This window comes from Lemur catta, chromosome 9 (assembly GCF_020740605.2).
Source record: "Lemur catta isolate mLemCat1 chromosome 9, mLemCat1.pri, whole genome shotgun sequence".
NCBI lineage: Eukaryota > Metazoa > Chordata > Mammalia > Primates > Lemuridae > Lemur > Lemur catta.
This window is the reverse complement of record NC_059136.1, coordinates 85,727,445-85,754,846: the sequence shown is the minus strand read 5'-3', so window position 1 is coordinate 85,754,846 and position 27,402 is coordinate 85,727,445. Positions and strand designations below refer to the sequence as shown.

Here is a 27,402-nt window from a genome sequence, read left to right as displayed (position 1 = left end):
AACAGCTTCTTCCTTTCAAGATCATTCCACTTTTTTTTTTTTTTTAACATAAATGGCAAATAAACTTCAGGTGCTTTGCGAGCAATAGAGTCATCGTTGAGAAGACAGCACACTCTAGAGGTGGATAAAGCATTTGGAAGGACCCCAGAGACAGGGGAACTTGTCCTGGCTACCAAGGCCTCACTGGTGCCCATGGACAAACCACTCACTTCACGGCTTGACCCGGGATTCTGAGAACTGGCAGACCCGTGTTCCCACCCAGCCTCTGTTCATAACTGGTGTTTACGGGAAACCCCTCTCAGCTTCAAGTTCTTGACTCTTAAAATGGGAATAATACTTTCCCTGCACACCTGTCCCAGCTGTGGTGTAGGGCAAAGGACCCTACGTGAAAATACTTTGTTAACAGTAGAATACCGTCTCTATTTTTTCCTGTGATGTAGGAGGTAAAGTCTTTTGCTTGGAAGTGAGGTGGGAGAATTGAGGAGTGGAAGAGAAGGGTAGAAGTTCCTACTGGACCTGCAGAGGATGCTGGGTGGGGCTGCAGCTCCCCCAGGACTGGAGAGCCCAGGTCTGCGGTGCCAGAGTGCCCACACCGGCAGACGGACGTGCACTTGAATGTTGGCTGGGGTGGTGGAGGGGCCTTTTCAAACTGGAGAGCGTGTCCAAGTGTGCATGAAACGCTTACCCCACTAAGCCGGCCAAGGAAAACCCGGAAACTCTTTGACGTGCCCGGAGAGGTGGGGAGAGGTGGGAGACGTCTCTGAGCGCTGGCAGGCGACAGGCGTTCATTCTCGGCTTGTGAATAGGCTGCTTGTCTCTGGCCGACTCCTGGTGTCTCGCCGTCATCTGCCACCTGGATCACTCAAGGGTCTTCTGTCTTGACCCAGCCCATGAGCCGACGGATCTGCAGTCTCAGAGGTTCAACAGTTGCCCCAAAGTTTCTCCCTTCGGACAGAAGCTTCACAAACAGATTTTTGTAAGATTGTAATTTAAATTCCCCAACTGAGGAGCTCTTGGACACTATTGCAAAACTCCAGTTTCTGAAGAATGCAACGAAAGGGCGGCGTCCTCTCTAGACAGGGCTCGCCCCACCCTGCTGTTCCCACGAGTGTTTTTCTCGGCAATTCTCGTACTCTCGGGTTGCTGGGGGAGAGGCATCGGGATATGGAAATTCAAGGGTGATTCGGGGTGAGGAATACTTTGACGGCAACACTGTTGTCTGGAGTCTATTTCTTTTCGAACACCAGAGGGCGACACAGCCATAGTGAATAGTGGGCCTGCCTTGCTTTAAGGACTGAAGTCCTGGGAACCAACCACTATTTATATATATGAGTTTTTTTCTTCATTTAAGAACAAGTGCTGAATTGCCTATTTGTTCATTTGAATATTTTGCTCAGGATTCTATGAAAGGTGCAGAGAAGGCTTTGGGGCCACTCGCTGCGTGTCCCTGCCCAGGGGCCTGGGGCAGGGAGACCTGTGGGGAAACGCTTGCCACCCACCCTCCCACCTAGTCCTGAGATTGCCCAGTTCTGGCCAGTTCTGTGGGAGAGTTTGGACTGTATCCCAGGTAAGAGCTACCTTTTTCAGGGACCCAGCTTGTCACTTGCAGGGCCAGTCCTTTTAAACCTGTTATCTGGGGTTGTTCCTCTTCCTTGTGGAGGTGAGGCCTGGCCCTGAGACAATGGAGGAGACCCCGTGAGGAGGGTCAAGGGTCGAGGGATTGCAGAGGTCCTACTGTTGTTTCCCCAACAGCAGCCAGGCTTGGGTGACGTGGCCGGTTGACCAGTCTGTGTGTCTGGGGCTTTGGGACAGTTTCCCAGTGATACCCTCTGGTGGCTTCCTGCTAATGGCAGAGCATTCATGGTTTCTGGAGCAATACAGACAACTTGGTAGGGCTCTTAGAAGGCTCTGGAAACAGCAGGAGTAGCTCTGTTGAGGGACCGTGGTGAGGCTTGACAGGGTGGTTAGGGCTCTGGGAAGGGTGGCCAGGCTCCAGGGGAGGGCTCAGCTTTGGAGCCCTGAGGCCTGTGAGGAGAGCCCACTAGGAGAGGTGCCTGCCTGAGGTGGGCAGCAGGGGACATGCCCCGGCACCAGGGCCTGTGTCATCTTGCATGTCTGGAGCCCCAGGGTGTGTGTGCCACTGTGGAAGAATCTGCACTAGATGACACAACTCGTTCAGAAAGGGCCTTTCCACTCTCACCCCCGGGAGAGGCCACTCGGCTTTAGCCATACAGTTTGGGGCACCTTGCAGTGACACTCAGCAGAGGTGAGACTGTTCTCAGCAATGGCCTGCTATGAATAGCAAAGTACCACGCTGCAGGAAGGAAGCAGGCCTTGCAGACCAAAGGCTGTACTAGTGAGTTGATTTAGTGAAAACTGGCTGTTCATATGAAAGAGAAAATTTTAACAAATTGAGGAGGGAATATGTATCTATAAAAGAGAGTTACAAGGCGCCATTGTAGGGGTGCAGGGAAACTTCCCCTTTCCTCCCAACGCTGAAAGATCAACTCACAATTAAGGCAGATCAATTAGAGAAAGGTCTATTTACCGTGCACATGGGGGGAATCACAGAGTGATTGCCCAATATCCCAGTGGTATCCAGACATTTTTATACACGCCTTTTAGAGGGAAGGGGGGAATTGAGGAAAATAGGTAATGTTGTTTAGGGAGGATAAATAGATGGGGAAACAGATTGACTCGTAAATTCACCTTAGAGACAGGTGTTATGTTTCAAATGATTTGGGCCAGATCTGGTTGCTTTCTGATCTTTGTGCAATACATTGAGATTCAGGGAAGGGAAGGGAAGTCCGTTGTTCTTTTGTTTGGTCAGTCCTGTTTATGCAGACAGAGGGAAAGCCCCTTCCAGTGCTTTTCGATCTTGAATGGCCTGTAATTCAAAATATTCTTTGTACCAAGGAGTCATATTTTGGGGTGAAATTTCCTGAGCTCGTTCCCCATTATCTCGATGAGCAAGCTGAAATGTACCACTGAGAAGATCCACTGTGGATACCAGAACTTCGTGCAAGGCCTTGATCTGCTTGGTGCAGTGGGCCCAGAAGGCAGGCAGAGGACCACCCTGTTGGCCAGACCAGTGACCATTGCCAGGGCTGGCTGGCCATGTACACCAATGAGAGGATTCCCTTTGTCATTTATCTTGCTCAGTTTGGTCTTTTTACTTAATAAGTATATAGAAAAACATAATTTCGTAGCAGATCACTTGGATTCCAGTTTCAGATCTTTGTCCCTCATAGATTTCATGTTTGGGAGAAGTCACATGACCGCACATCTAATAGCATATCTTTCTTAAAATGGGCATCTACTATCACATAATATATATGATTTGTAAAAGCACTGAGGAAATGATCAAGTGTGATATAAACACAATTATTCATCTTAAGAGGGAATCTTTAGCATCTCCTTCTCTTTCAAATGTACCTCTGTTCCTTGGGCTGAGTGAGGCTCCCTTTGAAAGGGGGCTTATTTAGAGTTAAGATAAAAATATATCTTCAGGCCAGTCCTATCACCTTCACAAAACAAACAGGATTGAAAATTATTTTAGTTTCTGGGTACCCTTGGTTTTTCATGCTGCTCACCCACATTCAGATGACAATTTGCAGAATGATGTCTGTATTAGAAACCCTACTGAAAAGGACTTTTGCCATGAGCAGGGAGTACCTTCCTTGTTTTTGTCTTCTACCTCTTTTAGCTGACCGACATAAAAGACATCTTGGACTAATGTGAACAGGGAATCACTACTGGCAAAATCAAGGATCAAGGTTCTGTTTACAGACATTTTGTCAAATAAACACATCTGTTGGACCTGAAGGCTCCTTGGTTTATTATAGCAATTGCTTACTATAAGTAAGCAACAAGGTGTTTAAATTTCACACATGTGAAATACGTATTACGTTTCCTAGCAGGGGACAAGACTCAGTCAATAATTTTTCCAGTAACACAGTTCTCAGATTCAGAGCTTTGCTAAACCAATAGATACTGTCCTTGACACTTGAACTGCAAGTTGGACCTCGTTAGTGAGCATGCTTGCTGGTGGTTCCTTGTTTAAATCCATTCCTCAATTTTTTTCTTGAGCTTTAACAGATGCACCACCTGGCTCAGTCACAGACTGATTAAAAAAAGGGACTATATCAGGCAGCAGTCCCCAGGAATTACAAGCTCCTGAAGCAAACCTTGGTAATGGGTTAAAGCTTGAGCTATGGAATCAACCACAGCCGGAGCCCACTGTTTGCTGGCTGGTGACCTTGGGCAGTTCATGCAACCTCCTCAATCTCATATTCCTCCTCTAGAGAATGAGGTTATAAAAGCACCCACTTTACACTTTTTAGGACTTAAATGAGATAATCTAGTTAAAGTCATTACTATCATTACAATCACCATCATCATCATCACCTCTTAATCCCCCACAGTACCCAGTACAGTGCCTTGCCCTGTAATAACAGAGGAGCAATTTCCATTTGTTGTATAACGCATTCAACCTAATGATGAATTATAGAGTTGGGATGAGATCTACTGGGATTACATACTCAAATCTTAAAGCACTTCCAATATTGTATTCCAATGTACTCTGTTCCAATATTGGGGGCCAGGAAGAAAGTACCTTCTTAATTTCCTAGACCTCAACTCTAGACAAAAACCTATATAAAAGCTCCTACTATAATTCTTTGCATAGTGTAGTAGACATTTTATAAAAGGTCTGGTAGAAAAAAAAGAGTTCATGTTTTATTACAGTTTTACAGAGAAAACATAGGCTTAAAGAGAGCAACTTGCTCAAAGTTTAAGAAAGAAGAATGTTATTTTTGGATACTCCTTCTTGAGTTAAGCCAAATTTTATTTTGTGTTTAATCACACAGATGCCATTATCTTCAGTAAATGTTTTCTTAGGAAACCCAGGCACAGGAAAATTCCTCCAGAGCTGCCTGGTCAGCAGGTGTTTTCCACATTGCTCAACTGCAGAGCTCTCTGCAGTTAGATCTCTCTGACGTCGCGTCCACAGTGGCTCTCAGCCCAGGCAGCGCTTTAGAACCTCTCTAGGAGCCTTAAAAATGCCCCAGCCCAGCCCCAGTCTGTAAGATTTTGGTTTTTACTCTGGGTGGGCTCCAGGCATCAGAATTCCTAAAATCTCTCCAAGTGATTCTAGAGAGAGTTCCAGTCTAGTTCTTCCCCCTCAGCCTTCTACGATTCTGTGCTTTCTACAGATGTACAGATTTCAGCACATTAAAATTCTGTCCCCTTTTATAACTTCTGTTTAAAACGGACATATTTTAACTTTGGAAAATTATGAAACATAATAGGAATTAACCAATTTGCTCTTCTGAAACATACCAACACTTGATTTTACAGAAGAAGTGTCAGAATTGTTTGGTAGCTGTGTTTGAGCGGAGTGGTAGTGACAGCTTTTTCAATTTACACAATCAAATAAATCACCTGTTTTTTTTCCCTCTAAATTCACTTAACACAGTGATTCTTGACCAGATGATTTATCTCTTTGAAATATACAAAGTGCTGGCATAAATTCCATATATTGTAATAATAACAACATAAACGACATAGAGAGGTAATAAAGATAACAACAGCAATAGCGATAATGATGCCCTTGTTGGTCATGTTGGATGCCTTGTTCGTCTTCGGATCTGGGTTTGTCTGTTGGAGCCATGTACCCCTGCACATCACAGGCTCAAAACAAGTGGTGCTCGAGCCTGCTGAGATATGAAATTTAAATGAAAGCCTGTGTACCCTAATGCTTATGTGTTAGATTGTTTTGGCTGAATATTCAGATAATTCATCTGGTATCTGCTGCAGATCCTGTGCTGGGGTACTGATCGTTTCTTATCATAACTCTGACCATATGTGGTAATTAAGAGAGAGATATAAAAGGTCCTTACGAGCCTCTAAGGGAACGGCAAAGACCCCATAACTGGAACACACAAGGAAAATGAGCATGTAACATCCCCCACCACACACACACACACACACTGTTCTTTCTCCAGTTTTCTACCTCACAGCAAGGCCCCTTTGCCCCTCTGGTTCACTCTTGGAAGATCTTCTAAGTTCTCCCCTTCAAAACATTAATAATTCACTTGGCTATGCTTTTACATTTAGTGCATTTTACACCAAGGAATTGTTTATGTGCTTGCCATGAGTTATTTCCTTTTGCAAACATCGTTTGCAACTCACCACTTCTAGGAAGCCTCACCTGGGGAAGTGGAATATAACCCTGATGGTCTCTGGCTGTATCTTTTGAGGACATATCAGAAGCCATATACATATAGGCATGTAGTGACATCCTGTGCGTGACAGCACAATCAGAACGTCCCTCTCACTTCTCCAATCTAAACACCTAGGGCCTTTGAACATGCTCTTCCACCTGCCTGGAATATATTTGCTTCTAATAGCAACTCCTTCATCTAGTTCTTTTCAGAACTCTGCTCAGTTGTTTTTGTTTGGGGAAACTTTCTCTGATCTTCCTCTGTTCACTGATTTATTTGTTCCTATAGCAGCTCTTCGATGTTTCACTTTTACACTTATTTGAGTGACCATTTGATTATTCTATTGTCTGTCTCTCTTGGAAGGCTATAACTCTCTGACCCACAAACTCAGGGTATGTGTTTGCTTTTGTTTATCAAATATATTTCTAGCTCTGAGTCCAGTGCCTGGATCCAATAGGTGTCTAATTATTGAATGAGCAGATAATTAAGGAACTATGCTTTCTCTTTGAAACACAGCTACAGTTCCACTTCAGTCAAGAGTTTTACAATACTTAATTTTTTAAAGCTAATGTTTTATGCAATACTCTCAAAATTAAAAATTAATGATTTAAGGAGAGTGATTAATTGTGTAAAATAATGGATTTTACTAAAAATATTTCTTATTCAGCTGAATTTGAAAAAAGTTTTTAAAAAGCTACCCATAATCTCACCATATTAATATAGCAACTATTTCCATTTCATCAAAGGACACTGTCCTTAAGCTGAATTGATGCTGGAACTTGGGTATTTAATCTTTTTGCTTTAGTCTTTTTATTTAGTCTTCAGTCTTTTTGCTTTTGGGTTTTTGTTTTTGTTTTTGTTTCTATTTCTCTGTGTGATGATGGGCTGGTTCCTAAACTCTGGCTGGAAATCAGATCTATGAGAAATAGCCTTTTATTCCTCTGTATCTGAAAAACCAACGCCCTCTAGAGGCGAGAGTGAGCTGCACCACTCTCACAAAATAGCCTCGGGCTTGGCTACCTTCCTGCTAAGCAGCACTTAAACTTCTCTTTCAGCCTCCCAGACCCCACAGGGCCAAATTCAGGAATAAAACCTGTCTCATTTAAGACTTTTTCAGTCTGTAGGATATTATTTGAAATTATAGGAACTGTCATCTCACATGAATTTTTATTGTATCAATATATGTTTAACAGATTCCTTAATTCTTTTTTTTAAATTTTAGAATATTATGGGGGTACAAACATTGTAGTTACATATAATGCCTTTGCCTCGCCCAAGCCACAGCTACAAGCATGCCCTTCCCCCATACAATGCGGTCTGCACCCATTAGTTGTGAGTTTACCCACCCCTCCACCCCACCCCCACCTGACCAGCACCCAGTGAATATTACTACCATGTGAGCACCTTAGTGTTGATCAGTTAGTACCAATTTGATAGTGAGCACATGTGGTGCTTGTTTTTCTATTCTTGTGATACCTCACTTCGAAGGATGGGCTCAAGCTCTATCCAGGATAATACAAGAGGTGCTAGTTCACCATTGTTTTTTGTAGTTGAGTAGAGCGCCATGGTATACATATGCCACATTTTATTAATCCACTCATGTATTGATGGGCACTTGGGTTGTTTCCACATCTTTGCAATTGTGAATTGTGCTGCCATAAATATTCGAGTGCAGATGTCTTTATTATACAATGTCTTTTTTTCCTTTGGGTAAATGCCTAGTAGTGTTATTGCTGGATCAAATGCTATTTCTATTTTTAGCTCTTTGAGATATCTCCAAATTACTTCTTAAAACCACCTCAGTCACTACTGTGATTCAGTGCCTCTTGCCTAAGATTAGGGTAAAATGTGGAAATTTGTAAATTGTTGGATTAATGTAGTGAGCAATTAAAGTTTCTCCCTTATTAATGTTGCATGGTTTTTCCAGTAATTTTAAATCAATTGATTAGTACTGGCCTTACTTAGATCAAAAAGAAAATAAAATTGGAAAAAACTCACTTCACAGATCAGGAGGTTAGCATAGTTTCCTAGTGGAAAGTGCTGGTGGAAACACTGAGGCAGTTCCCTAAGTAGGTTTGGTTGAGCCAAGCACCTGTTGACAAAGGATTAAAAGTGGATGCAGCATGTATTTTGGTATCACTGGATGCCTTGTAATAGCAAACTGGATGGTCATGCATGTTTTATTCTCTCTCTGTTGTGTTTTCCAGAGGGATAACCAATTGGCTGACGGAGTCACAAATGAAAAGTAACCTGACTCTATCGACCCGCTTAACCCCTCGCGGGGGCAATGATGGAAAGGAGCAGCCGTGTGCTCTGAAAGAGTGGAACAGGTATGGAACCGTTCCCTCCACCCCTGCCTTCTTCTGTTTCTTTGCACATCTATTTCCAGACCAGCTGAAAACAGCAAGTTGTTCCCGTTTAAGAATCGGAGTTACAGGAACAGGTACAGTGGGTTATTTGTAACATTTCTGAGTTACCCATCTCCAGGATAACTTGTTGATACAAGTCCTCGTGCAATTAAGAGACAATTATTTTCAAATAGCAAATAAGTAATCATGTTAGGGAGAATTATTACTTTTAAACATAGGATTAGCACTTTGGATGTTTGTTTAGCTTTAAGATACATCATTTGGATTACGTGGATTTTGCCTCACTAAATAGATTCCTATGGAGGAATCAGAAGTCATGACAAAATGATAACGTGTATTGGTTTCCCCAGTGACAGCCATTGAACGTGTTTTTCCTGTGTTTAATGATCTAATCTCCTCTGCCCACATCCATTTTCTTAGTCGTGAAGGGACCCTGTCAAGAAAGGCATAGTTTGACTTTTTTCATTTTCCAAAATTCACATAACAGATATACGTGAAGTTTCTTTCATTTTGAAAAGAAAACTTCATTTCAAAATGAAAAATTCCAAACAGCACTCGTAGGAATCCTGGAGTTAGAACCTTTAAAATTTGTGTTTATTTTCAGTCAGTGCCCATGTCATCGGGGTGCTGTGCCTTTGTTCAATTCTATTATTGAGAAACGGGTGAGCAATGTGGTTTGGTAGTGGCTGTATAGAGGTGAACGCTTTAAGAAATTCTGACATTAATGGCCTTGTAAGGCAGCTAGAAAGTAATTTTAAGTTCAGAAGATTAAGTATCATGTACTGGATGATCAAAATTAAATTACTTAATGACTTTGCATGACAACATTTTTCCCCATTTGGATGGCTTAGAGATGAGGAAATATGAATAAATAATAAAGACTTGAAATTTGCATAGGCATATTAGAATTCAAAAGGTTACAGGAAAAAGATTTATAAAAATTGTATTTTATATAAGGAGTTAAATAAGGTTATGACTCCATTATGTAGTTGAAGATTATTTAGGGAGAGCTTTTAGAGAATGTTTTGAGAACTACTCTGTAGTTAGTATGTTCTCAGGGCATAATATCTTTATTTTCACACATTAAGGGTTTCAGTGTATTACACACTATTGAATCTGAAACTAAATGTCATCTAAATGAATAATACATGAAGAGTCTGGTTTCTAGCTCAGCAAGGGGACAGAAAAAGTAGTGTGTTGGTGTTGCTTGGTGCACAAAGCAACCTTACAGTCTTTTGGTTCCTTTGTGTTTCAGTATATACGGTCAGGCAACTACTAACCACATTGATCAACTATCTTTTTCTCGCATTCCAATATAATGTAAATGGACTATTAAGAAAATTCCTTGAGGGCATCTTTTGGCAATAGGGCAAAGAAGATGAAACGGACAATAAACTCTTTCCACCACCCCTTCTGAATACTGATCCATCTACACCATTTAGCAGGTTTCCATTTATCAGGAATAGATTATAATATGATTAGATTTCTAAATGAAGTGATGATTTGAAAGAATACATAAAGCAAAGGAATAGCTAGTTACTATGTCTTCCCAGGTGTGAGTGCCTATGTATGAAACTGTTTGAAAAATGGAATTGCTTTTCTTTTTTCTGCTGGAAAGAGGAGAGTGGAGAGGTGTGGGTCTGGGGCAGGGAAAGGCAAGTCCCAGGCTGTTTCCAGGGCTGTTACCTGGAAGGAGTTGGGGAGCCCCTGCCTGAGCGTCTCCCTTGTTCCACACCAGGGAACAGGATGCAACCTTGGAACAGAACTCTCACAAAAGCTGCCAGAGGGCTTTGCAGGCTCCCTGGGGCCGCCTTATACTGAAAAGGATACTGGACCAGGTCCAGGAACCCTAACCTCTAGGAACCTCAGTGTCTTCCTCTGTGAAAAGCATGAATGCTAATGGCTAGGCTGCTTTGCTCACAGACACTGGTGTATCTGGTAAAAATGGTACCCAATGCCCAATCTAATGTGCCCCCTTCCCATCACCACCCAGTCAGTAGGGAAAATAAGTAAGAACCAGGAGTTTTGGAATGGAGCAGGAAGAGTGTTTTTGCATGGGTGGTAGGAGGAAGTTTAGCAAAGATTGGAAGACCACAGAGCTATGGGTGATTTGGTGTCCACAGCCCTGAGAGTAGCCACAGGGCTTATTGGAGATGCCGTGCCGCAGGTAGTTTTGACCCAACAGCCAGGAGTCTTCTTTCCTATATGGGTTACAAACTGGGCTCCCAGCAGAAGTTCTTAAATTCTCGTGTAAGCCATGTATTCCTCTACTTCCAACCCCCTCTTTCCTGACTCTCACCCTCAGGAACCCCCCTTAGTCCACATGCATGCTCAGTGGCTGGCTGCACTGAAGGAGAAAACTTGTGGTCATAGCCCTTAGATCCCACTGTGCCCTCCTGTGGCCTCTCACCCTGGACCCTCATGCCTGGGCCCCTCACGGCCTACCGCTGGATACAGTGCAAGGCTGCCTGGGTTCCCTGTCACCACTATTCAGAGTTCTTCTGAGGATTCAATGAGATACTGGTAGGGGAAAATCATTTGTAAATCGTAAAGCACCTACAAATTTCAAGTATTATTCAATATGGCACACTAGCAAGAACATAGGCTTTAGAATCAGATAGCTCTGAATGTAAGACTCACCTGTGAACCTGGGCAAGTTATTTTACTTTTGTCAGACTCAGTTTCCTCATCTGCACAATGGGATGGCAAAGCAGCAAAGTGTGCTTGCTACCACTTGGGGGCCACCAGCCATTTGTCTTCTAAGAGGCTTCACAAGGTGGCATTTATCATTATGTCATGAACTTACCATCGTCAAAATGGTAAAAGACTGTCTGGTTCTCAGCCTCGTCAGCTCAACCAGCTGACTTGGCAGCAGCCAAGGAGCAGGGCCACGCTGAGGGTGCGACTGCAGGTAGCCGTGTCCTCCAGATGGCATAGAAACTCCGGGTGTTTGTTTGCTATTTCACGAAGGGCAACAGCTATGCTGGGAACTAGACTACATGTCACCAGCCTGTGCCCTCCCTGTGGGCAGACCTCAGGGCAAGACAAATCATCCCCAGGATGCCAGTTTATTCATTTACTAGGAGACATAATTGTCACATGGGCCAGTGTGAAGAGCTGATTCCATGTGACCAGCGTCTTTTCCTCCTCAAGGAAGACCCACCTAGGATGCCACGTCGTAATCAGAGGTGGCTTGACGAGTGTGACGTTAGATGAATCAAATGTCTAACCACATTGGGCTGAAGATGGGTTTCTTCGGCCTGGAAGAGGAACCACCTGGCCAGTGGGACTTGAATCGTTTGACCCTTTTCTCTCAACAGTGCTTGGATGGCCCAGCCAGCACTTGCCTCTCACTTGTGTTTCTGTCCCTGCCCACGTCTGATCATCCCTCTGAATAACCGACACAAGAATGTGAGGCTCTCTGTTGAGTTTATGCAGTTAGTCCGGCTCCATCAGCTCGTGCGGGCCTAGGAGCCATTTATCTCTGAAGATGACGTTAAGATAGTTCTTCCCTGATCCTTCACGCAATGACGTCCCAGTTTAACTCTCAGAAAGCAATCTTACTTCTCTTTGTCACAAGTTCCTGCGGTCCCTCTCTGATGCTCCAAGTGCTGACAACAGGATTAAATGACACAATGTATGACAGTTGTCCTTCTGGTCCATAGAAGGGGCTCAGTAACTGCCAGTGCTCTGTTCTCCCTCCCTTTCATGCAGTGTAAGAGCTCCCAAGACCCCACGGGCCATAGCCCTGAGCTATGCCACTGGGATAAAAACAACTAATGCAAAATAGAGTTCCACCCTTAAGGGGCTCAGAATATAGTGGTGAAAGGAGACATGGAAGTGAATAATATTGTTAGGTTGAGCATAACCTTATTGTTCCCGGGCCCACAAGCTGGGGGGATAAATGTGGCCTCACTGATATCCATTCTGCTGTGTGCTTGACCTCATCTGTACAGTTGCAGGGCCCTACCCCCTGCAAAATCCTCCTGAAGACGTGCCAGAGTTCTGGGAGACTCGCAGAGAGGGGTGTTAGTGCCCACACATCACCCCCATTATCTCCATCAACATTAGTCCACACCACCCCATTTTTTATTTGAATCATTGATTTTTTTAAATTCCACCTAAAGTATAGGCAAAGCAACTTTAAGCCCCTCCCTGCTGCCTGCTGTCACCCCCCTGCCCCTTGCTGGTGCTAAATCTTACTTGCATTGCAATTTGAGAGCTTCCAAGCATTCCAAATATTTCTGAGTATCCTCAGGGGGTATTGCAAATGTTTTCAGAAGTGACTCCGGGCCGGGCTGTCTGAGACCAACTCTTCTCCCGTCAGGCCAGGGATGGCCAGCAGGTCCCCTGGCCCCTTTGCCACATCTTCTGCCTCCAACGTCCTTGGTAGGAAAATGTTGGCTTGGCCTGGCCTGGGTGCTGCTTCTCCCTGTGATGAGGTTTCAAGGTTCCAGATCTTTGTTTCCTTTAGTTCTTAAAGAGGGTTCATGAAAACATCTCTTCAGGTTCTAACCTCTCTCCCCAGAGGAGCTCAAAAACATGTCCTTGGGCAGGCAGGGGACCTTGCGGTCCTTATCTAGTCTAGACTCCCCTCATCCTTTCTCTGAGCTAGGTCCCAACCAAGATTTTCTCCCTCCTCTTTCAGCCCCCAAACCCACAAAGTCCTCATTCGTGTTTATTTATGCAAGTAGATGAGCAAGAGAGTCACTGGTCACCAAGTCCGCATGGATGCAAGGTTAGGCTTAGACAGAAGGGCTGTAATAGAAAAATACATACCAAGTTCTACAGAAGCAAGCGGTAGTGTTATCATCAGCTCAGACTTCACCTTCTCTGTGAAGCTGTTCCTCAGATTGAAGTTAAACACTTATTCTTGAGTCACCCACCGGACATTTATCGGGTACCTAATATGTGCCAGGCACGGCGCTAAGGCTCAGGTGACACAATTCTCATGCAGAATCCTTGTCCTCCAGGAGATTCCCTCTTGTGCTGTTTGACCTCTGGACTTGGTACTTCTCTGACCCTGAACACCAGTTACATTATTGGCTTACACTTTTGTGTCCCATATTAGTCTGCAACCTCCCTAAAGACTTGGCCCACACTGCAGGCTTTGAGTAAATACAGTCATGCGCTGAATAACAGCGTTTTGGTCCATGACTGACTGCATTTGTGATGGTGGTCCCGTAAGATTATAATGGCGCTGAAGAATTCCTGTGGCCTAGTGAGGGGGTAGCTGTAGTAAGGTACAGTGCAACACATTGCTTACATGTTTGTGGGTAGCACAAACCTATTGTGCTACCCATTATAAAATGTATACAGCAATGACCTGGGCCTTCACACTCACTCACTGACTCACCCAGAGCAACTTCCAGTCCTGCAAGCTCCATTCATGGTAAGTGCCCCATACAGGTGTACCATATATTATCTTTTATACTGTATTTTTACTGTCCCTTTTCTCTGCTTAGGTATGTTTAGGCACACAAATACTTACCATTGTGTTACAATTGCCTGCAGTATTCAGTACAGTAAAGGCTGCACAGGTTTTCAGCCTAGGAGCAATAGGCTGTACCATACAGCCTAAGTGTGTGGTAGACCATACCTTCTAGATTTGTGTAAGGATACTCTACAATGTTCATGCAATGTCAAAATCACCTAATGACGCATTTCTCAGATCATATGCCCGTCGTTAAGCCATGCATGACTGTAATTGAATTGTCTGCTGTGGGTGTTATCATAATCCACTTAGCAGATTATCTTCAGTAACCTGGAAATCTTTTTCCTGGATTAGTGACAGCAAGACCCAAGTGGGAAGGAATCAAAGCTGTTTCCACAACTGCTCACAGTTGTGGAAATTGTGCTTCTCTGTGCCTTGTTAAATTGATTTTAGGACTGTCTGTTGACTTATGGGAACCATCACATCTCTCATTTCATGGTACTGATGATGAAGAGGGAATACATTTCCCTCCCTCAAATGGAAACTATCAAAACTCACTTCTGGATGCTGGATATAGAGATAAATCTATAAAGCAAAGCTAACTGTTTGTCTTATTTCTTCTTAGTTCTCTCGAGTGGCTCTTACTCACTTTCCTCATGAAAGCATCTTGACCCAGATTTATCACTTCTTATCTGTACTAGAAATGGCTACACAATACATCTGAATCTGTTTGGTTTAATACATTAATATGTCATTATGATTTGTCCACGGTATTCTTTCCCAAGTTCCCGGAACCTATATTCAACTTAAAGAACGAGTAGGTGCAGTGGTTTAAGAAAGATCCACAATGGATTATCCTGGCTTGGAGGTGCTCAGGGAATCACACTCATGTTTTATCAAGAGAGTATAGGGCACTTAGGAGTCTTGGTTGACAGCAACCAAAACCTTCCTAAAACACACTCAAAAGAAAAGAAAATGTGTGTCAAGTTGTGTATGGGGAGGCATTTTATTGGTTCAACCCAAGGAAGGATTGATGAGAAAACTGTTGGAGGGTAAGAGTTGCAAGTGGACCCAAGAACAGCTGGAACCAGGAACTGAAGCCTGAACAACTGAGGCTCTCTCTGTCTCCAGCCCTGCTCCTTGTCTGCAGTTCCAACCTCTGTCCTTTCAGGCCAGGAAACAGTACTAGGATGTTATGTTTTATGGGTTTCACCATCTAAGAGGCTGTATTTTAAAAATCCTAGGGAAGGATTCTAATCAGTCTCGCCTGGGTCGGGTACCCACTCCTGGTCTACTCAGCTGAGATGGGGTAAGACGGAGGCAGGTCTCAGGAAAAGCACACGTAGCAGTGGGGACCTATGCACTCCCCAGAAAAGGGAGAGCTAACTGGCTAACAGGAAAAGTATCCACTGCAATGGTCACTGGCCAGAATGCCCCAAAAGACCTTTGTTAAGCTGGCCTAGATAACGTCTAACTCCATATTCTATAGTCCTAGGATTTTAATCATTATGTTGATGCATTTATTTATTTATTATTTATTTATTTAAATTGACAAATAAAAATTGTTTACATTGACGGTATACAACCTGATCTTTTGATATATGTATACATTGTGGAAAGGTTAAATCAAACTAATTAACATACGGATTACATCACATATTTATCTTTTTTGTGGTGAGAGAGAACATTTAAAATCTACTTTCCTAGTAGTTTTCAAGTACATATACAACGTACTGTTGTAACCATAGTCACCATGTTGCACAACAGGTCTCCTGCTCTGCTGCCGTCACTGTCACCAGGGATTCCTTGTGTTGTATGTGAGTGTCTTCAAAGCTCTGGCCATCTCCTAAACCCTGGTATATTCATTTATTCACATCTGTTCATGTTTATAGCAGCCACTGTACAGGATGGAAGGCCAAGAGATGGATAATGATTTTCAAGGAATTTCTTCTGGTCAGGGGAGCTTGAAGTCTAATTTTCTTATTTTGTGATAAAATATACATAACATGAAAATTACCATTTTAATCATTTTTAAATGTATGATTCAGTGGCATTAAGTATATTCACAATATTATCTAACCATCACCACTATCTGTTTCCAGAGATAGAGTCTCTCTCTGGGATGAGTAAGCAATAACTGCCCATCTCCCACTCTCCCCAGCCCCTGGCAACAACCTCTAGTTTCTGTCTCTAAGAATTGGCCTATTTTAGGCACCTCAGATAAGTGGAATCATATAATATTTGTCCTTTTATGACTGGCTTATTTCACTGAACATAATATTTTCAAGGTTCATCTGTGTTTTAGCATGTAGCAGAGTTCCACTTCTTTTTATGGTTTGGTAATATTCCATTTTATGTACATACTACATTTGGTTTATCCATTCATCTTCAGCTTTTGTGAATAATACTGCTTTGAACATTGGTATATATTTTAAAAATATATTAACTCCTTTAATTCTTACAACAGTTCCAAGAGTTCAGGCATATTATTGTCTCAAATTTATTGATGAGATGGTCATGCAGCCAGCCATGGCAAGGCCAGTATTCCAACATGGAGTGCACCGTCTGAATTGCACACTGCGCCGCCTTTAATAAAAATAGTTACCTTTTTCTTTGAACTTACTATATACTGGATACATTATAGGCATTATTTCTAAATCCTGAAGATATTCTTATGAGGTGAGCTTTACTATGCTTCTATTAATATTACAGGTAAAGACGTTAACGCTCAGAGAGGTTAAGTGGTAGATACAGGAACACCCCCCCAGGTGGGCTCGCTTCCCTGTCAGAGTCAGAATGCAGCAGGCATATGGTTCCCTGGGACCTGGGACAGCCCAACCCCTTCTGGCTAGACCATGGGGAAAGGAGCTATCTCATGTGCAGAAACCCATGAGCACTGTGGGGGACTCTGGGACTCCACAGCTACAGAGAAATACTAACCTAGGGATTTTTTTTCCTGATACTTAAAAAAATTGTTTTGTTTGCTTTTGTTTTTTGAGACAGAGTCTCCCTCTGTTGCCCAGGCTAGAGTACAGTGGTGTCATCATAGCTCACTGCAACCTCAAACTCCTGGCCTCAAGCAATCCTCCTGCCTCAGCCTCCTGAGTAGCTGGGACTACAAGCATGTGCCACCATGCCCAGCTAATTTTTCTATTTTTGTAAAGAGGGAGTCTCACTTTTGCTCAGGCTGGTCTTGAACTCCTGAGCTCTAGCAATCCTCCACCTTGGCCTCCCAGAGTGCTAGGATTATAGATGTGAGCCACTGTACCCAACCAAAAAATTGTTTTTTTTTTTAAAAGAAACTCTTACAATGGGTGGGCCAGTAGAGTTGGAGTAAAATGAATGATCACTTCCATTGTGGGCTACATTTGGAAAACATACAAAAAAGAAGTTGTGCAAATTCCAACGAGAAAAAAAAAACACCCTACTTTTGCCTGACTTGTGAGGATTGATTCTCAACCATACTGAATTAGCTAAGTGTTTAGTTAACATTTTGCTTCTATTGAACCGTGGGGATAAGGCTGTATTCCATTTACGTGGCTTCCTGTGTCCTTTAACACCCTGTCTCAAAGCTCTGCTTTTGGCTCTTCTAACTCTTTCCTTCCCTCCTTTTGCAGCTGGCACACAAATGTACTTCATATTATCTTTTACAACGGTCAAAAATGAACTGTCTTCCGCTTTCAAGAGTAGGTTCCAGTGTGCATGACCTTCATGGCTATTTTCCCCTCTTTGGTTTTGCAGCCTGAGAAAATGGCATGTAACATACCTAACCAAAGACAGCGGACTCTGTCAACAACCGGAGAAGCTCTATATGAAATTCTTGGTCTGCAAAAGGGAGCATCAAATGAAGAAATTAAGAAAACCTACAGGTACAGAGGAAGTTCAATGATGACATTTCCTGTGCTACTAGTGATAGTTATTTTATAATTGGAAGGTGCCTCCAATTAAACACATACATTTCTTGCCAAGATTAGGTAATCCAAATTTTGGACCCCATGTTCTCTGGTCTACAACATAGGCAGTTAGGAAGAGACAAGCATGACACTGAAAGAACTGTCTGGTGATGCCAGACCTTAGGAGAGGGCAGCTTGTAGTGAGACGGAGAGAGACAGACAGACAGACAGACAGAGAGAACCAATCACAACCAATAGCTGTAATTTAACCCATAGAATATAACATCTTTTTTAAATAAGAGGGGGTTTGGTGTAATTGCTGTATTTGTAAGCTACACTTTTTAAGCCCTTAATTTGATCTTTCATACCTAATCTAGTTCCAAGTTAGCTATTTTGGGAAAATTTTGACATATCCTTCTATTTAAAGCTCCAAGGAATAAAGAAAATATTGAATACAAAAATAACTGCCTATAGTAGAGAGTTTGCAAATGACCAAAAATGAGGACAATAACATTTATCCAGAACTCCACCTCTAGCAATAACTGTCATTGATATTTTGTTTCCTTCTAGTCTTTTTTTCTGTCTAGAAAATACATTCAAAAATCAAATTGTATTCATCTATATTCTCCAACTACCTCTCTTTTTAACAAGGTCCTATCATGAAAATATTTTGATGTTATGAAATATTCTGATTTTAAATGGCTGCAGCCTAGGTTTAGTTATTCTTTAATTTATTTAGTCACTTTAAGAGCTATTATTTAACATGTAATTTTTTAAAATTTTCCCCTATACTTAATATTTCCAATTATTTCCTTATTTTCTTATTGAGGAATAAAGCTATGCCTTTATAGGAAAACATGAATCAAAATATAAATGAAAGAGTTACTTCTTGATTTAGTCTTGAATTGGGTTTTTAAAACTTATTGGCTTTTTTTTTTAATGTACAAGAGTTTAAAATGTTTAATTAAGTAGACAAATGTGTTAGTCATTTCCTTTATGGCTTTTGTTTTACCTATCATGGTTAAAAATCCTCTTCCAATTATAATGTTATAAAGGTATTAACCCCTATCTTCTTCTAGTACACTTATGATTTTGCTTTTATACTAAATCTTTCATCTATTTGGAATTTAGTTTCCCATAAGGAATGAGTTAGGATTCCAGATTTATTTATTTTTCCAAATCACTAGCCCGCCATTGTTTAGTGAATTCTCCATTTTTGTCTACTAATGGGACATTCCTTGGCCTTGGATTAGAACCTTCACCATGCAGTAAACTGTGGGAACTGAAATGCCCTCAAGAAGCACGTATTAAAGTAAACATGGCAGTGGTGCAAGCTGCCATTTGGATCCAAATAGTTCTGTGAAAATGGTAGAATCTGATCAAAGTCAATGTCAATCTCTTACAGTTTATATTTCACTTAGGTGCTAGGGAAGGAAAAGTCTTTGCGGTTCCATTTTGCCCCACAGCTATCTATCCAGAAGGCGTGTGCCTAGGAGCTGCCCAGCCCCCTGTTGGTGGACATACTTGGCTGAAGGTCACTAAACTTAACTCTTAAGGCTTCAGGCTGAGACATTGTGCTAGGGAATGGGGTGGGAATCATAATAATTGATTGTAAACTTAATACCTACAAAAATGTTCCCCAAAATGAGGAGAAAAAAGGTGATATCCAACTACTTTGTAATTTTTAAAACCCACTTTACTTTACAAATGTGACTTTTAATTGTCTTTATCAATTTTGTAAGCTAAAATTTCAGGTCATATGTTAATTAAGGCATTAATTATGCTGAGTTGTTTGCAAGTTTAATAATTACAACATAAAGTCTTTTCATGTAATTAGTGTCTTGCTATTAATTTTGTTTTAATGTCATACAAATATTATTTTTCAGCTGATTAGGGTACTAGTATGCTGCCAAAAGCATCTACTTCTATCTAAATTACACATTTGTATTCTGCAAGTTATTCAAAATGTATGAGCAAGCTGAAAATCTACTGGGAATATTATTCTTATATTCGGGGATCTGGATCAAAGCAGTCAGAATATAGTGAAATTAAAAGTCAGAGAAATTTAATAAAATTACCAGCTGTTGAATCCATACTCTGCTTGACCTCTGTTGTAATCTTTGGCTGTGCTCTTGACAACCAGGCTGAGTTAGAAGTCTTCTTTCTTCTTTTACATTTTATTATTACCTTTGAAGAAATAATATATTTATTCATTTGATTAAAACGAGAACATACAAACAGGTATATTAAAAAGTCTACCCCTTACCTCATATCCCCCAGCTCACCTCTCCAGGGAAGCAATATTATCCAATCCTTGTGTTCCCTTCTAGAGAGATCTTATGCCTATACAAGCATATATAGAGAACTTCTAGTCCAAGGAAGATGATGTAGACCAGTCTCTCCCAGTCTGTCCCTGCTAAGCATAACTAAAAACCTCAGAAATAACACAGAGACAACCAAAAGAGAACTCTGAAAGGTACAAAGAGGGAGGTGAATTGGTTAGAAATCCCAGGACCAAAGGAACCACACAGTAGCAAGGAGAGAAGGCATCTAGGTAGCCTTATTTTTCCTCCAAATTGAGCAGGAGTTCTGCCCAACACCGCCAGACAAGCCCAGCAGAAACAGGAAGGAGCAGCCACCCACCCCCAACAATAACTAGGCTGGGAAAGTGCTCTCCTTCCCTCAATGGCCTAAGACTCAGCTCTGTGACCTGGAGACCCCACTAGACAGAGGACATTAGCAAGGGGGATTCCACCACAACCAGCATCTAGCCCAGGAAGTACTTTTGTCCCTGGAGGCTGGAGATGCCTTCCCTCACCTAAAGGCACCAGGCACCCTAGCGTGGAGAAACTCCTTTCTGCTCCTCAACTACCACCAACAAGGACCTGTGGGAGCCTCAGGGGCAGAAGACAAACCAAGGAGGCCAGAAAAGCATGTAAAGGCTCTGAAAATTAGATTGTCATCGAAACCACCTGCAAAAGTAGGTTGCAACCTGTATGCTAAACCTAAACAGGATGACTGCCTATTAAAATGAAAAATTTAAATAGGACCCAGAATCTCTCAACGTAATAGCCAAAATATCCAGATACAGTCAAAATTACCCACCCTGCAAAGAACCAAGAAAATCACAACTTGAATAAGAAAAAGCAATCATCTGACTTCCACATTGAGATGAACTAGATATTGGAATTACCTGCTAAATATTTTAAAGTAACCACCATCCAAAAAAAAAAATGAAATTTAGTAAGCAATTCCAAATTCTCTCAAAACAAGTAAAAAATAGAAAATCTTGGCAAAAAAGGAGAAATTATTTTTAAAAAGAACACAATGGAAATTATAGAACTGAAAAATAATAGAAATAACAAAACAAATTGAATAAGCTTTCTAGTAGAGTGGAAATGACAGAGGACAGAATCAGTGCAGTTGAGGACAGAGCGATAGAATGTACACAGTCTGAACAACAGAAAGAAAATAAACTGAAACAGAGTCTCAGGCCTGTGGGACAATAACAAAAGATCCAACATTTGTAGCATTGGCGTCCTAGAAGGAGAGGAGAAAAGGAATGGAATGGAAAGAGTACTCAAAGAAGTAATGACTGAAAATTCCCCAGATTTGGCAAAAAATACAAATCTACGGATTTAAGAAGCTGAGAGAACTCCAAGAGATAAACCCAAAGCAATCCCTGCCCAGGGACATGGTAATTAAACTTCTGAAAACTAAATACAAAGAAAATATCTCAAAAGCAGCCAGAGGGAAAACAACACATTACCTACAGGGGATCACACATTTGAATGACAGCATTTTTATCATCTGAAGCAATGAAGGCCAGAAAGAAGTGACACAACAGTTTTTCAAGTGCTGAAAGAAAAGAACTGTCAACTGCAAATTCTGTATCTGCTGAAACTGTATTTTAGAAAGGAACGGGAAACAAAGGCATTTCAGATGCAGGAAATCTAAAAGAGTTTGTCACTAGCAGATCTACTCTTAAAGAACAGATAAAGGAAGTTCTTCAGAAGAAAGGAAATGATAAAGGAAGGAATTTTAGATCATCAGGAAGAAAGAACGAACAAGGGAGAAAGCAGAAATATGGGTAAATACAAAAGACTATCCTCTTCATGAGTTTTCTAAATTATATTAATATATGATGGTTGGTAAAAAAAAATTATAATACCATCTGACAAGACAATGATATTTAAACAGGGACCTAAATGGCAGCAGGGCTTCCACACTTCACTCAGATTGGAAAACACAGATATCAATAGGCTGTGGTAAGTCACACACCCCTGTGCATATGTAATGCCCAGCCACTGAGACAATTATGCAAAGTAATACACTCCAAGACACTATTCACAAATCAATATGGAATCCTTAAAATGTTCAAATAATGCACAGGAAGACCAAAAAAAGAAAAAAGAAAAGAAAAGAAAAGAAAAGAAAAGAAAGAAAGAGAGAGAGAGAGAGAGAGAGAGAGAGAGAGAGAGAGAGAGAGAGAGAGAGAGAAGAAAGAAAGAAAGAAAGAAAGAAAGAAAGAAAGAAAGAAAGAAAGAAAGAAAGAAGAGAAACGGGAGAATAAGAAACAGAAAACAAAAAAATGGTAGACTTAAGCCCTAACCTAATAATTATATTAAGTGTAGACAATGTAAGCATGTATGTTATATTTTTCCTCTCTTATACAATTGATGGTGTAGTATCCCTCCTATCCTGTAGTTTTTATTCTTCTCTCTCTCTTTCTCTCTCTTTTTTAAGACTAGTCAAGTGCATTAGTGAGAAGGGGGGGAAGTAGTAGAACAAGAAGTTCAATTTGTAACTGACTGTGAACAATCAAGTGAGATAACTCACTACCTTCAGACCAGCCTATTCTTCTCTTAACAGTATGTCTTGCAGATCACATAACACACTGCCTCATTCTTTTCAGACTGCCATGTAGCATTCCGTGACATGGATGTCCCGTGATTTAGTCAGTTTCCTCTTGGTAGATATTTAGGCTATTTCCCACCAAGGCTGTCTTTTTAAACCAACTTTTCACGTTTCAGAAAGGGAAACCCCATGGCCCCTGAAAGGTAGATAGAGGTGGGGAGAGGGAATTTATCTTGGTTCCTGTTCACTTTCCAGTATTTGCATGTCCCAATCCCAAATTCCTGGAGCAAGGACCTAATGGAGCCAGCTGGGTCAGATGCCCATCCAAGTCCAACCAGCTCTGGTGAGAGGTCTGGAATCACAGTGCCTCATGACCACTTACCAAGGATGTGCGGTCCAACTTTGTAGGAAGGACAAGGGGCAACGGTCTCTAAGAGAAGGAACAAAGTTGGAAAGGAAGGAAATTATCAGTATCTCTAGTTCTTTTTTTTTTCTTTTCATTTCCCAGCCTTCAGAACTATGAAATATCTCTAGTTCTTTATTCCTTTAGAGAATTTCCATAAAGAGCAGCCTCAAAGTCCCTTCCATGTCTATTTATAGATCTTTATCATAGAGACTGGCTATGAATAGAGCATCTTTTCCCTACATCGTCTGAAACTCAACCATACTTCATTAGTCAGCTGATAAATTGGAGTCCCCAGCTACCTCAAAGGACAGCTGGGAAAGGTGACAAGAGGAAGGCATTTACCATGTCAACCCACCAGGTACTGCAGCTCTTGCCTCATTGAGATTTTGTAAAGAGAAGTGAGATCATTTTTTCAAGGTATGTAGAGCCCTTTGTGGAACAGCACAGTGAAAATCCCAGGTACTATTGTGAAAGAACAAATAGCCCCATCATCCTTCTAAGTCTAAAATTATCCTGCCATTTGGTGCCACTCTTCAGAAAACATTTATCTAGCACAAGGTGAATTTGTGGTCCATGTCAAAAGTGAAATATCACAGAGTGAAACTCATGGTGTAAGTCTCATCGAGGGCCTTCATTATGGAATAAATCTGCCTTTAGCATTGCAGAGCAAAATCACTCCATGGTGTTCGAAGTCTAAGGCTCATTTAATCCAATTCTATCATTGCTGGGTCACGTCACTTAATCCTACCAGTGTTTGCATTAGATGAGCAAATACTTCACCCCATTCTCCCACTGCCTACAAGTTGTTACCTCCCCTTATCATGCTGTTTGAAGGAGACTCATTTGAATTATTTTTTAAAAATTCCAGTACACCTAGAATTTCTAAGAGGTTATCCATCTTTCACATCTTTGCCTACACTTCAAACTGGTATGTTTTGCTTCCCATCTAATTTAGAATGTCTGTCTGAGCCAACAGGAATTTTGAGTCAGGAAGCAGGGGAAGGAGACGAGGAGGAAAGAGATGGGGGTGAATGGAGGGATAATTGAACAATTGGAGAGATAATAGCTATTGAAATAAAGGACTCAAAGAGTGTCCTGCACATAACCCCAGGACTCAGGCTCCAGTCCCTTTCAAGTGACTTAGGAACCTGGGTTCCCTGCAAAGTCTCCACCATCCCAGTCTTTTAGGAGTCTCCTCTGAGAAAGTCTCCCAGTGCCTGGGGGTCAGTTCATTCCCGTGCAGCGTGTTGTCTTCCAAGCCAAGTGTCCACCCTGTGGGTGATCCTGCTTTGCCGTTCCCTCAGTGGGCACATCCATGGTCACTGCAGGACACAGCTCTGGGCTCTGGACTCTGTGGCTGCAGCTCCAGGCCCTCTCAGCTGCACCACCCACCAGGTCCAGCCGGCACAGCAGGTACTCCTTGCTGATGACTCCGTCCCCAAGTCCTCAGACTACTCCTTCAGGCCCAGAAGCCTCGTCCGCTATTTCTCTTGAGACTTGAGAGGGTCCCCAAGGCCTACTGGACTGTACCACTGGGAAGTGTGAGGCTGGGTGAGGGGAGGGCTTCCTCCTCTTTGTTAGAGCCATGATGAGTGTCAGAGTCTGGGAGAAAAGCTCCTTCCAATACTCCTTGCAGCTCTTTCTCTCTAGGACCCAGACACAAGCTGATGGATGAGCCAGAGCTAGCAGTAATGACACTGTACTTAGCACCTCAATTCTCTCTGACAGATTAGCTTTTCTCCTGGGTCAAGGCCATCATGCCTGGCTGTTTCTTCCCTAAAATACAGTCTTTTCCAGAAGGTTCGGCCATTCCCATCCCACCCTCAGAAAGGCCTCTCTCAGGCTGTCCCTCCAGTTCTTCAGACACTCGTAGCTGGGACTGACCCAGCAGTGGATTGATTCCTTTCTGGAAGTCTCTTCAGCCCTGTGGGACTTCTAGGAGGCTGCTGCCTTCAGCTTTCCAAACACATCCCGATGTGCCCAAACGTCCAGCAATGAACAATGGGCTTCAGTGACTCAAAGATGCAGCCCTCTCATAGTCCTACAGCAAGGCTACTTGAGTCTGTGTTCTCTGTAGTAACTTGGACGAGGTAAATAGAGTTTGCCATTTGACTGCTGCTCAGCAAGCACTCGGGTGTGTGATTAGATCGCCTCTTTTCTTGACACTGGAACTTAAAGAACCTTCATTCTGAAGTCAGCAGATTGTTGACCCACACCTCATACTGCTACCTCATTATAGCAGAAGCCAGGAAGGCTGATCCACTGAAACCACTTCTCTGTCCAGAATCTCTGACAGCATCAATGGCTTTATGCCAGCAAGTCTTGTCCATTATCCAATAAACATCTATTGAGCGCCACTTATGTGCTGGGCACCATTCTAGGTACTGAGCAGTGAACAAATCAGACCAAGTCCCTGCTTCCCAAAGCCTATATTCTGGGCCAGGGGGAAGGGGAAGCCTCAGTAATAAACAAATAAGCAACACATACGATATATCAGCTGTTGTTAAGTGCTGTGGAGAAAAGCAAAGCAGGGCAGGAGGGTAGTGTCATGAGCATGCTGGAAGTCACATGTTCCCCTTGGAGGTTGAACGCATAGACTTTAACACTTAAAATCCATCAGATGCAGTATCTTCTGAGTGTGAAGGAGCAGTTAAGAGTGCAGGTCTAAGAAAGACCTCAAATCAAATCCCATCTCTTAGCCTCTTTTTCTTCATAAATAAAATGCAGATAACGGTACCAACCTCATAGGGTTGCTGAGGATTAAATGAGGTGATACACATAAAATGCTCAACCCAGGTGCATCACACAGGTACTGGGTGATCCAAAGGGTACATAAGAGTCAGAGAAACAGTCTTATGGAGCAGTCATCTTCAAACCTGGCAAGGCTTGGATGCAGGGCAACTTTGAAAGGCGTGTTGCAGGGGTGCATATTTAGATTCTGTGACATTTAGATTCCATTGAATACGTTTAAAAGAGTGTTACGACTGTTTTAACATGGCAATGTTTATAACATCTGTTTAATCTTACAAAAATTTTTAGATGCCAAGTTAGAAATGTTGAGGGGGAACAGTTTCTCAAAATTATTTTAAGGAATACCCAAGCAAAAAGTTAGAATCTAGTTGGGAGAGTGGGTGGGGAGTGGAAGAGAGAAGAAATCCAAACATCATACTCGGAATGATTACAAGGAGGCATTTATGTGGCTGTGGGGCTGTGCACCCCATCAGCACACCAAGTCCTCCCAGGTTGTAACTCCTACATTTCTTTCCTGCCTCTCCTACTCTTATCATTCCTTGAGGGCAGACTCTGTACCTCGCCTCCCATGGTACTTCCAGCCCTAGCACTATGCTAATATTTGCTGAATGCAAAAATGAATTGATCAGCACATAGATTTTGTTTGTGGGTGTATGTCTGTTTTCTCCTGGATGGTAGTCTTGGCTTCTTCAGGACCATTTCTCAAATGATTGCTTTGGTTTCTTTGCTGAACAGGGAGTCATTCACTGGCCCAGTAAACAGAGGAGGGGCTTGTCGGCCAGGAAAGATGACAGCTTCTGCCTGGCACACAGGGCATTTGATGTGACTCTGGGACCTTCAAGTGAAAAGCAATTAGGGGATAAGGAAAGGAAAACTCTGCAGGAAACAGAGCCAGTAGGTGCAGATGCAATTTAGAGAATGTGAGTCCCGAGTGTTCAAAATCTCATGTATAATATAAATGTTGGTTTTAATTTACACTGATATGTACATTTTTGAAGTCAGAAAGGAACAAGATTAAGATGCCCAACAGCGAGGCTGGCTGGTTTCTCTGCCATTCTAGGTGCAAGAGCCTAACAAAATGCTGGCCTACTGGGTCATGGAAGACATCACAGAGGGCTTAATTTCTCCTTGTTGACAAGGTACCAGATGTCATGTTCATAGGACAGCAGGGGACTCCTGATTTTTCTTTTTCATTTGATTTCACATGGAACTTTCTGGAAATTATCTTCCAAATCTGAAGAGACGCGTTTCCTTAGAGTAGACCAAAGTGAGGCAAATGCTGTTTTCACAAGGAGCAGGAAAGCGTGTCATTTCCGTAATGATCTGTGGCCACCCCAACCTGTGGTGCTTTCACCCATCTTTATTAGCAATTACAAGTGAAAACAGAGGCTGCTTATGAATAAAGTGTAAATGTCAGGGGAATGCATAGCTAATAGAAGAATTGTAAATATTTACAAGGCAGAGTGGT

At 42.1% G+C, this 27,402-nt stretch overlaps 1 protein-coding gene across 1 annotated transcript in view; it reads left to right on the top strand.

Moving 5' to 3' along the window:
* The first annotated feature begins 1,321 nt into the window (after window positions 1–1,321).
* DNAJC5B (DnaJ heat shock protein family (Hsp40) member C5 beta) overlaps window positions 1,322–27,402 on the top strand; it is a 59,284-nt gene continuing 33,203 nt past the window's right edge. The window contains exons 1-3 of the mRNA XM_045560581.1: window positions 1,322–1,567; window positions 8,432–8,554; window positions 17,769–17,896. Of these exons, the coding sequence (XP_045416537.1) occupies window positions 17,778–17,896 (119 nt within the window). The 5' untranslated portion in view covers window positions 1,322–1,567; window positions 8,432–8,554; window positions 17,769–17,777. The remainder of the gene's footprint in view (window positions 1,568–8,431; window positions 8,555–17,768; window positions 17,897–27,402) is intronic.